The following is a 12,771-nucleotide window of genomic DNA, read 5'->3' as shown; positions in this document are numbered from 1 at the left end:
ATTAAAATAATATCTTTTTTATTTTAAAAAAATTATTTCCAATATATAATCTGAAAATAATATAAAAATTTAATTTAAAATAAAAAAATATTAAAAAAACATTTTTAAAACATAAAAAAGGTAGTTTTCGATCAACAGTTAGGATGTCACTTTTGTTGTGACAAAGGAGGGATATACTGGTAGAAATCACATATGTTTGTTTTTGTTTTTTATAAATATTTTTAAAAAAATTTAAATTTTTTATTGTTTTTTAAATTACTATTTTTTTAGTGTTTTTATATCATTTTTCTATGCTGATATCAAAAATAATTTTTTAAAAATAAAAAAATATTATTTTGATATATTTTCAAGTAAAAAAACACTTTAAAAAATAATCACAACCACACTTTCAAAATTCAAAATAATAATGCCAATTGTCAGGTTGGACTTAAGAATTTAAACAGGTTGTCTAGAAAGTGAAGCTTATAGTCTTTTAATGTATTAATTTAAGAATCAAATCAAGCCTAAGATCTCAGAATTCAACCTTTTCGAAGGAACAAAGACAAGTGAACCTTAGATTTCTGTCTGAACAATGTTTTTTTATCCTCGAGAAACTCAGTCAATTTAATTGAATGCTGAACTCGCAATTAAAAACAGTAATCGGATGACATGTGCTAACACAACATACAACCTTTTAACTATATTTAAAAATAAAAAATAAAAAAGATTATCACCCCGCCACATGCTCTTGAAATTGATGTTTTCGAGGGAGAAAACCCCACAAAATTAGCTCGTGACCCAAAACAAGATGTGCTTAAAACAAATGCAAAAGGTGCTGCCTCCCCTGCTTTATCAAAGGCCAAGCCAGCTTTTAGTTAATTCCTCGAGAAAATGATTTAATGCTTATCCTGTGAGTTCATTTCTGGGTGCTGGCCTCAGGTTTACGTCAACAGAAATTAGAAACTACCTGGATGGCATGCTAGCATACAAGTTAGAGAAACAAAAGTTGTAAAAAATCATAAAAAAAAAATAAAAGAACAAAAAAAACATGTAGAAAAATATTATAACAATCCATAGTGTTTTATGAGGAAAGCTTTATAATTCTCAATCAGTTCAATATCAAAAAAATAAAATCGACAAAAATAATTTTAGAAAAAATCATAAAAAATACCTTGTGAAGAAACTATAGCAATTTACGATGTTTTAACGAAAAAAACTACAAAATTAAATTTCCAACCAGCTTAATATTAAAAAAAATCAACAAAAAACAAAAAATAAATAAACCATGTAAAGAAACACTTTAACAATTCACAGTATTTTGTGAGGAAAAATATAGTTGTAATTCTCAACCAACTCAATATTAAAAAAATAAAATCGACAAAAATAATTTTAAAAAAAATCATAAAAAAATCTTGTAGGAAAACACTGTAGCAATCCACAGGGTTTAAAAAAAAAACTACAAAGTTAAATTCTCAACCAATTCAATATTTTAAAAAAAATCAACAAAAAAAATCATAAAAAAATCATAAAAAACAAAAAAAATCATAAAAAAATCAAAACAAAAAAAAACAAAAAAGAATAAACCTTAAAGGTAAACACTATAACAATCCATAGTATTTTGTGAGGAAATCTACCGTTGTAATTCTCAACCAGCTCAATATTAAAAATATAAAATCGATAAATAATTTTGAAAAAAATCAAAACAAAAAAAAAACAAAACAAATCTATTTAAAAAAACACTATAACAATTTACAGTGTTTTAAAAAATAAAACTACAAAGTTAAATTTTCAACCTGCTTTCAATATTAAAAAAATAAAATCAACAAAGATAATTTTAGAGAAAATCATTAAAAAAACAAAATAAAATAAAACAAAAGGACTTATCATTAAAAAATACAAAAAAATCCCATGTAAAAATCCAATATAACAATTCACAATATATTTTCTCCACATGTTTTAGAATTTTGTTAATCGTTCATCCCGTAGCCGTGTGGGATCAGGAACATCCTTCCTATCCCGTCTGGCTCATCAACTTTTTGTCTCTGGCTGCTATTTGTATGGCGTAGGCTTGTGACTGATAGAGCACACCCCAAATATCCATTGTATTCTAGTGATTGGCCTTGGGTTATAAAAGTTACTTTCTAGAAATTTCTGTCTATTTTGGCTTTTCATGGCTACAAGGCAGCCCTCATTTCCTGTAATACTGTACGATCAATGAGCTCAATCTAACATCGAACGACGCAGACTTGAAACGTTTAAAAACCATAATCATAACATTCCTCAGCTATTCGAGTGTTTGATAATCCCTTGCGGACAAAACTGAGATACAAAGCAGACAGAAACAATACACAACACAGCAGACATGAAAACAGCACACACATAGGCAAATGCTTATATCAAGGATGCCGTGACGCCCTTCCTTAAAGCAGTCCTCGCATCACTGACTGAGAAAGGAAAAAAAAAAAGAGGGAGAGAGGAAAACGAAGAAAAGAAAAAAGAAACGAGGCAAGGGTAAAAAGGACGACGCAACAACTTTCATCTCATGGACAGCTAGTTCCTCATCACACCAAAGGGACCTATTGCTTCAGCTTTCATGCCATCCTATCAAGAAAAAGAAACGGTGGAGAAAGGGAGGGAAACACACACAGGCTTCATTTATTATATTGGATGACAGATTGACGCGCATAAAACAAATAAAAAATCACTAACCTATCTCATCATCTCACGGCAGGAAGACTAATCCTTCCGATTAACACCCATTTTCCACTCCTCTCACCAGCCAACTCGCCTGTATCTCCTGAAATTAACATTGACAAGTACAGCTCATAGGGAGACCAAAACATTGGATAAACCCACCACGGCCAACATTGCTGATAGACTAATCCTGTCATTTATTATATTGGATGACAGATTGACGCGCATAAAACAAATAAAAAATCACTAACCTATCTCATCATCTCACGGCAGGAAGACTAATCCTTCCGATTAACACCCATTTTCCACTCCTCTCACCAGCCAACTCGCCTGTATCTCCTGAAATTAACATTGACAAGTACAGCTCATAGGGAGACCAAAACATTGGATAAACCCACCACGGCCAACATTGCTGATAGCATCATTGCATTTTTTTCCCCCTTTTGAGTTTTTACTCATTCTCTTCCTCTCCTATCTCCACAACCCCACCCCACCCCAAACAACCGAAAAGGGAAAAAGAAAAGGAAACTTGTGAATTAATCTGCATTTTGATGTACACAGAGACTATTTGGTAAATTAATAATCAAGGTCAAATTTCAAGAAAACTGGTTTAACGCTCAAATATTTACAACTAAATGACACTTACAGTACAGGGCAGGCCCTAAACACCTCTGCCGAAACTAGCCACTTGAAACAGAGCAATCATATAAAAGTGGATCTGAAGAACAGAAGGACGCAAGAGAGAAAGAGCAACTCTAAGCACATTTATAATTCAAAACTAAAGTTAAATCATTTTGGCCAAACATAAAGTTCCTGTTTTCAATCACTAGAGAAAGCAGTGTCAATATTTAGAATCATCTGCGTGGAAGACACAAGCATTAGTGAAGCTTTATCATGAAACAGAACTCATCCTAACAGTTGAATAGAAATTACCTGTGGAAAAAAAAATTCTGCATTTCACTGAAAAATTTAGTCACCCAGTCTACTCATGTACAACATTGTGCAACTGTAATGTTATTCATCCCGGCGACTCTGGTTTCACTTGACCTCAAAAGTAGCTTCGCTAACAGAAACCTTTGGAAGGAGAAAAGAAAGGAAAAGGAAAAAGGAAAAAGGAAAAAAGATGGGAAAAGGAATAAGACACTGGGTTTTAAAACATGTTGGCCCAAGTTACACAAGTATTGACTACAGACACATCTATCCAATTGAATTTATTAGAAGTCTAAAAATGCCATGACTGGTGGAAAGCTCAACAGATAGCCGTCCCACTCTACTGACAGCATACCTTCATTACATCAGTAAATATCAACAATCCTTTCATTGATGTCGGCAGCTCCAATGGAAACATCATGTATAACCTGCATGTATTTGGGGTATGACAGCCCACCACACCATCAAACATAAATAAATTTGTAACCCATTATCAGCCTACCTACCACATACACTCTTTAAGCTTTCATCTTGAAAAAATGATGAAAGGAGATGGAAAACTGTAAATGGAGATGGGCAGACCTAAATCATGATGGGTGGATATGATAACCAGAACTATAGTAAGCTTTCACTTGATCACACGCAGGGCATGCTTATGATCCAAAAAACATTAACACAGCAAGTTAACTAGGTACATGCTGCTGTATTATGTAACAAAAGCATAGTTTCTACCACTCCATCAAAGGGCCTAAGACCTCATTAAGATTTAAAATTAACAAAAATATATATATGAAATTTTATATATATCATATCAAATTCAAAAGGAAAAAGAAGAAAGAAATTGAAACTAGAAATACTTTCTCAAATAAACATTTTTATATATATATAAAAAAAAGAAGCACGGTTAGCAATAGAGGTAGTAATAGTCCAACATACATCTAGCAGTAATAGAAGCTTTGCTAGAAAGATTGAATGGTTGACCCGGATGACAGCAGAACACCATTTGAAACATATAATCCTTATCATGGTCAGCTCAGCCTTAAAGACTCTAGTTCCAATTTGTTACAAGTGAACCTGCAAAAGATAAACAAACACACAAGTGCACATATTTATGAGGAGCCAAAGCTGGCAGAAAAATCCAACCAAAGAACATCAAGAAATCTTCTGTAAGAATCGCCCTTCATGCGAGCAAAGGCTGATTCTGCTGGAATTAAGTTCATGCATCTCTGCAAGCTTCTCAAATAGGTGCACAGCAAAACAAAACATAAAAAAGAGCCTTCCGTGAAAAACAGCTTCTCTTCCTAGCATTATATGCTGTCCTCAAACATTAACTTCAGTTCTCTTACGCTCTTCAAATTCTGTAAACCAGGCAAGGATAATATTAAGCTAATTAATGGCCAACAACAATGAAAAAATATTTTTTTCCCTCTCGCATTAGTTGTCATTACCATTTGAGTTCAGCTTTGGATGTTCAACTTTCAGTAACTATGGTTCTCCATTGCTTGAATTTGGCAAACCATTGCTCCCCGTTACCATGTCTTCCACCAGTTCCTTTGAATCACAACCTTTATGTTTTAAATCCACCATTTCTTCATTCATAAAATATTTTTTTTCCTCATTGGCATCTTCTGTTTTGTCTGATCCATGCTCATGATGAGTCTCATTTTCCCCTCTTCTAATATCCTTCTCATCATTTGAATGACGTTTACGTTCGGCAGATTTTGACCTAGGGCGCCTCCTGTGTTTTGATTTATTTTCTTCTGAACTTCTTGGAGATCTGCCGTGTTTACCTTCAGCGGATGGTGACCTTCGTCTATGGCGGTGCTTAGACTTTTCATCTTTATTTTGATCTACCCTGTGATTGGACCGCCGCTTGCCTTCTGGAGATATTGAACTGGAGTGCTGTCTGTGCTTTGACTTGCTCCCATCCCTACCTCTTAGGGATGACCTACTTCTGTGATGCTTTCCCTCTGCAGTTATTGATCTAGACCGCCCTCTATCTTGATGCTTTGTTTTTTTATCCCTGGTTTCATTTCCCCTCTCTTTGTAATGATGCCTATCATCAACAGATTTTGACCTGGACCTCCTATGACGGTGCTTCAGCTTTCCATCCCCAGTTTTGTCTACTTTCTCATTGGAATGGCGTTTAACTTCCACAGATTTTGACCTGGACCGACTTCTGTGCTTTGAGTCATCTTCATTTGAACTTCTAGAGGATGGCCTCCTTCCATGGTGTTTAAGCTCCACAGATAATGACCTAGACCTCCTCTCATGCTGCTTTGACTTTTTTTCTAGGATTTCATCCACTTTGTCATTGGACCTAGAGCGTGAGCGCCTTCTGTACCTGAGCTTGCTATCTGGGTTGTTCCTTGGGGATGATCGACTTCCTCCATGATGCCTAGGTGATCTTGAACCACTGTCTGATGCTTTTCTTGATCTATGAGCTGAACTTTCTTGGCGATGTTTTGGCGAGCCTGAATCAGCTCTGTAGGATTTTCTTGTTCGAGGGCTTGCACTTCTGCTCCTATTTCTCCTTGAAACAGGTGAATGATGATCACGGGATCTATCCAATTCCCGCCTTCTAGTTCTATCACCATCATCTCTACTATCTCTATCTCTATATGATCGTCTTTCGTAATTATACCTTGAGTGATAGCGAAATCTCACAGGGGACCTAGATCTACGGTCTCTATTGTGGCGGGATGGGGGCGAGTAAGAAGGTGACCTCATTCTTCTTCGGTAATTAATTGGTGATCTCGACTTGGATCTGGACCTTGCTCGAGGTGGGGGTGGTGACCTGCAAGAGGCAATAAACACATCAGTGGAGAAAAAAACCACAGAGCAAAGTCTTTAAGTTTTAATTAGAGTGTCAAGTTTATTTGTTATACAAATTGAAAACAATCACCTAACAATTCTCAAACTTGCATGCTTTAACAAAAGATAAAAGGTTTGCATATGTTTAAATAACTATGGCATTAGAAATTGATAAGCCCCAAGTTGGACTCTCCACCAACTCAGGCAACTCAGTTCTGACAGATGATTTCATGAAGGCTAACAGATATGGGAGGGGAGAAAGAAAGAAAGCCATGGTAGTAAAAATCATACCAAGAAGACCTTGTGTTCCTTTCTTGTACCATGTCTCTCAAATAAAAAAGAGAAAAGGGAGTATGAAAGACCCACTGCGGTATTTATCTAATCCAAAATATTAATGTGAGGCAAAAGCAAAGAGTAGTAGTAATGCAAATTATCATCAGTGATCTATTATAAAAGAAAGAGATAAAGCTGACATACTTGGATTCTGCTTTTGTTTCCCCTTCTCCAGTGACAAGCCCATCATCTTTTAACTTCTTACTTATTTCTGCAGCTCTAGCTGCTGCTAACTCTGTTGCCGACTTCATTGTTGCAGCTTTGTTAGCTGCCTGCTGTGCAGTCATGGTTTGCTGCATAAGCAAAGCCTGTTGAAATTGCATCTGTTGCATGGCAACTGCTTGCTGCATCATCATCGGCAGAGAAGATGAAGCAAAGGAAGAGTTCAAAATAGGTTTCTGAGGAAGCGATTTAGCCGTCTCAACATTCAAAGGCCGACCCCCAACATCCATATTGTTCAATGCTAAAGCAGCAGTTGCTTCTTCAGGTTTCGAGTATTCTATGTAAGCAGAGTGTTTTGAATCAGCAATGGTACATTCAACAACTGTGCCACAAAAGCTAAACAGTTGTTTCAGCTGTTCCACTGTCAGAAGCGGGCTGAGATTGCTAACGTGGAGTGTTTTCTTCAGTGCATCCTCCTTCCGAGCTTTGTCAGGTGATCCTGGCAAGGGGATAAATGCTCAGCAGTAAGAACTTTGGACATAAAATGAAAGGGAAAAAATACTTAAACCAAGGTAAAGCACAAGTAAAATCAATAGCTTCGGGCAATGAGAAAAGAAAGGATCCATACAAGCTATCTGATACATGCATGAGCAGCTAATAAGAGGTGAGAATACCAGATGAATCTTTGGCTGACTGAGCTTGCGCTTGCAACTGAGCAGCATGAGCTTGAAGAGCTTTGGCAGCAACAATAGCCTGGGCGGCAGCCATTGCAGCTGCAGAAGGCGCCATAGGCACCTGACTAAGAGTCCCCATTGAGGTTGTTGGGGCTAACAAAGTCATCAGTAAGCTCTGTGGCGGGTGACTCAGCTTGCAATCGGTTTTTGCACACCGACCATAAAGGTACTCTCGACAAACTTCCCCAAGAGATGCTCCAGCTCCAGGCAAAATAGCACCACCTGAAGCACTGGAAGTAATGCCTGGAGTCATTCCTAGTAATGCAGGGAATGCCCCAGAAATGTTGGCCGAGTAATTTGGCATGTTAGGCATGGTCTGGTTCACAAGGTTTGGAAATGTTGTTGTAGGAGCCATACCCAGCAACCCTCCAGTCGAAGTGCCTGTGTTGCATGACAACAATTCAATACCTAAAAGTGTTAGAGATGAATAGCAAGACTGAATATTTGAATAACAAGTCAGGAACAGTTCAAGGATATTTTGGATGGTGAGATAACATGGCTTATTAAAGGAAAAGATAGACAGTTTACAAATTATTAGCGGCTATTTAATCAGGAAAACCATCCTCCATTATCTTTAGTTACTTTAACAAACTACACAAGAAAATATCCCAATTATTCCTTTTCCCTCACTTCCATGCAAAAGAAATTGCAAATGTCCACATGCATGCATAAACCAAATAAAGATATGCAGCACATTATCATACTAGATCAACAATCAAAATTTTCAGAAGCGTCAAGACAGTATCGCTCCAATTAAACAACCCCCCCAAAAAAAAATCCGGACAAAAGAACCAAGACAATATATAATTCAAAATTTGCTTGCAAAAATGAACAAGTCATACACATGCTGCCTATAAAAGTGTTGAAAACATTCCAAGTGATTGACAAATAGCAATATACAAACTCATTACCGCAGACAACATTACCTAGAACTGTATAACCAACATAAAGTTCACATAGAAAACACAAAAAAAAATCCATAACCATAAATTTATATACCTGCACTAAAGAAAACAGGGAAAGGACTCCCCATAATAGCTTTCCCATTACACTCAATAGTAACCATATAATTCCCTCTTTTCGGCACCACATATGTAACCGTGTATGTCCCATCTCCCATATCCTTCACATTCCCTTCTTGCTCCGTTCCCCCAACTCCCACTCCCGGTGAAACCCTAACCTTAATCACCGCGCCTCCATTCGGAACTTTCCTCCCATCCGCATCCTTAGTAACAACCATAAACGTGGCAGGTGCACACGCGGTCCCACCGGCAATGCCACCCCCTGCCGCCGTGCACTTATTGGGGTCAACTGGTCCCACTGGTTTATTGGCCAAATCCTCCTCTGCATCTTCCTCCTCGGAATCTGAATCCGCGGGCTTCTCAGCCTTGTCTGATAATACTTTGAAGGTCGCGTCGAATGCCGCTTTCGCTGCTGCGGTTTTTTCTGCCTCGCTTTTTAGTTTTGCTTCCTCTGCTTGCTTCATCCATATTGGTTTAGTAGCTGAGTGGTTGGTGGTGGAGCTAGCGGCGGCAGTGATGGTGGTGTTGTTTCGATCTGTCATCGTAAAACCCTAATTTGCCTGCGGGCGAGAATTTGGGGTTTTTGGGGGGGCGATTGGTGGTAGCGTTGATGAAAACAAAGGGGAAAGGCTGTTCTTAGTTGTGGATTTTTTTATTGGTTTTTTCGAGAGAGAATATTTTGAATAGTGAACCCAAAAAACAAACCAATTAATTTTGTAAATATCTAAACCATAGGTTAATGTTTAGAGTTATTTTGAATGTTAAAAAAAATAATTTTTAAAAAATATGTAAAAGTAAATTATATTTCAACTTTTCTATTTACTATGTTGAAATTAATGTAAAACTAACTTCCCAAAATATTTTTTTCATTTGAAATAATAAAATGAACATGATAATGGTAATGTAGAAAACAAGATGAATTAAATTTTATTTTTTAAAATATGTAAATTCAACCAATATAAATTATTTTATTTATTTAAAACTTGTAAATTTAATTTATTTAATAATTGAATTCAAATTAAATGTAGGTAGATATTTTTTTGTAAAACAAAGAAAAATAAAAAAAAACATGTGAATAAGAAAAGAGAGTTTTTATGAGAAAGATTCATTTCTTATAACTTATAAATATATTTCTCAATAAGAACATTTTTGTTATATAAGGATCAAATTAATACAATAAGTATGTTTTATGTCACATAAGCATGTATTTAATAGTTTCAAATTTTTTTGGCATCAAATAATAAAAATGACTTTCAATTATTAATAAAATGATTTAAAAAATGACTTTACTATTGAAGGAACTTATTTTTCATAAAAGTTAATTTCTTTTAATAATCATTTTTTAAATGAAGGATGTTTCTACTTTATTTGGAAAGAAAAAAAAAGACTTGTTTTTCTTTTTTTTTCTTTGCTTTTTTTTTATGAAGTCAAAAATCATAATAGCACCAAGAAAAAAGAAAAAAAATCAGGACACATTAAACTACTCTAGTAGTGGGTCAAGTATATCCATGATAAATGAAGGTGTAAAAATTAGGTTATATATAAATGGTATCTAATCTAGTTAAATATAGAGGTTAATAAAAAATTATGTGTCTTTCATCCACACATTGATCTTAAAGTTTGACATAGATTGAAAGACTTTATTCTTGAAAATACAAAGTTTTCTGGATAATTATTTCAATATTTAATCAATAATAGTTGAAGGTATGTATCCTATTAATTTTATTAATTTTATGTTCGTTTAAATACTTAGCATATTAGAATTATATTATGTGGTATCATAGCCTTCTCCTTACTACATTGATTAATATTAATTTAATTTTATATATTTGACTTAAAAAATGACCTATTTATTTACATATGTTAAGAAAGGTTTAGATTAAATTACTTTAATTTTTATTTTCACAACTTGTAAAGAAATTTTGTATTTTATTTGTGTGTTTGAATGATGTGATATTGGTTGTTTGGCTTTTGACATTAAAGCAGTGGTATGAAAAAGGAACTTTTGGGTTGGTAGTTCAGAATTTTTAGATCTGTTAATGTTATATAGAAAAAAAAATTGAAACACTTATTAATTGGTCTTGGTAAAAAAAATAAAAAATAAAAAGAAAATTTCATGTCATATCTTTGTATAGTGATTGATTCCCTTATTTACAGAACTCTCATTAAGAGTATTGAAATGATAGATTGTATATATATCTTTATGACCACAATAATTTCTTTGAAATCCAATGTTTTTATGGTTATTTAGTTGGTGAGAAAATCAAGAAAATCTAGGTTATGATTTTGTTGGGTTTCCCTGGAAAACGTACACGTAGTAGTTTTAAAATTTTTTCGAGAATCCTAAGACCTCATTAGACAATCTAGGATTGTTTAAGATTTATATGAAGATTACATGAAGATCAAATGTTCTTTTTAGCTTTGAATAATTGCTTGAGGTTAAGTTGTCGCAAACAATAAGTCGTTCAAGTGTCCGGTCTTTAATTGTAATTCATACGAATCATTAGTGAAAAATCTATGAAACCCTTATAAAAGAGAGAAATTGATATGTCTTTGAGTACTAGCTCTTTTTCCTATATTTTTTAGTGTAATGTTCATAAAATATAAGGCATACCATTCTATTTATAGGAAAATTTGAAAATCCTATAAATGGTAAACTATTAATTTACCCCTTTAATAATATCACATATATTATTTCATGATAATTTTAGAAATTTATTCAATCAAATCCCTATATGATTTTTCCAAGTCTAGAATTGTAATTTCTTGTGTAAATTACATTCTAGTCTAAAACTTATTTACAATCAAGTCACACTTGATTAATTATCCTAATTTAATTTCTGATCAATAATTCTTATATGTGTGAAACATTAGGTTTCCTAATAAGTTGGCCCCAATATAAATTATAATCCTAAATAAAAAAATTAAGTAAATTAAAAAAAATTAATTTTAATTGATTTATATTTAAAGATCAAGTACAATATCTAATAACTTGTCATGATCCCCAAAATATTAAGAAAGTTATAAGTGATTTAACTTAACCTTTCAGTGATCAATTTCTTAGTGTAATTATTATCTTTTTATCGACAATGTTTCGATTTAGATATTATAGCATGTAGTATGTTTACTATATCAAATCATGTTTATTCTCAATATCATAGTCATTGATTGTTTGAATAAGATCTCAAACTCTTTTCAAATCTCAATCCACATTGCTCAAGGATTTACAATCAATATTATTTGAGAACATAAGAAATATTTTTTCCAATTCATCTAGAGTGATGAATCATCTCTTTATTACTTAAATACCTTAATATAGTTTATGTTATACCCAATATATGCTTGTTTGTTACCCTTGATTAAAATAACATGTAACAGGATAACAACATAACATTTTCTATATAAGATAACTTAGTGATCTTAACTTTAAGAATCACTTACACAACCATCATATGAGTCTTTTTATAGACATATGTAATCTCATTATATGAAATTCTCATACGGGTTAATTCAATGTACATGTTATCTAAAAAACACATACATGTTCGTTTTAGGTATCTCTTACACCTCAGCTTATAAGAGCAGCTGCTTCCTTTCATAAAAGAAGGAATATGATAATTAATATCCAGTGTTAATATAACATTGACCATGAACATTTAAGTTCAATGTTTTGATGTAATAGAAACCTCATAATTATAACAATTTTATAATTTCATTTGCAAAACATTTTTATCTCATGAACTTATCTTTACTCTATATTCATTAATCAAATATTAGATTCATTAATTGAATATAATTAAAAATTAAAGATAAATAAAGTCTTTATTAATAATAAATATATTTTACAAAACTAGTGCTATAAGTAACTAACTGATTAGCTATAAGGTATATATACAATCTATCACTTGCACTAAAGTCAATCATTCATGTATTAAATATCATATCACTCTGCTTGTTGATAATACTTTTACTGGGATAATGGTTTAGTAACAGGATTTGCAAAATTCTTTTTAGTAGGTAATAAAATTTTTATATCATTCCTTTTTATATTTTGTAATCAAATGGAATTGTTTAAATATATTTTTAAATCATTGATGAGACCT

At 33.3% G+C, this 12,771-nt stretch overlaps 1 protein-coding gene across 3 annotated transcripts; it reads right to left on the bottom strand.

The window, feature by feature from the left end:
• Positions 1–3,609: 3,609 nt before the first annotated feature.
• On the bottom strand, positions 3,610–9,351 carry LOC133670693 (uncharacterized). 3 transcript variants are annotated; one of them, XR_009834131.1, is made up of 7 exons: positions 8,646–9,351; positions 7,587–8,027; positions 6,895–7,411; positions 5,052–6,400; positions 4,540–4,961; positions 3,959–4,031; positions 3,610–3,747 (listed from the first exon to the last, which is right to left on the bottom strand). XR_009834131.1 is itself a non-coding variant. In XM_062091259.1 (5 exons), the coding sequence occupies exons 1-4, from the start codon at positions 9,208–9,210 to the stop codon at positions 5,089–5,091; spliced, it is 2,835 nt and encodes a 944-aa protein (XP_061947243.1). In that variant the 5' UTR covers positions 9,211–9,351; the 3' UTR covers positions 4,461–4,961; positions 5,052–5,088. The 3 variants fall into 3 exon arrangements, 1 of the variants encoding a protein (XP_061947243.1); XR_009834130.1 differs by having other exon boundaries at positions 3,610–4,031; XM_062091259.1 differs by lacking the exons at positions 3,610–3,747; positions 3,959–4,031 and having other exon boundaries at positions 4,461–4,961.
• Positions 9,352–12,771: the final 3,420 nt, after the last annotated feature.

Source organism: Populus nigra, chromosome 13 (assembly GCF_951802175.1).
Source record: "Populus nigra chromosome 13, ddPopNigr1.1, whole genome shotgun sequence".
Lineage (NCBI taxonomy): Eukaryota > Viridiplantae > Streptophyta > Magnoliopsida > Malpighiales > Salicaceae > Populus > Populus nigra.
Note: the sequence above shows the minus strand (reverse complement) of the source record. Positions and strands in the feature narration are given on the sequence as shown.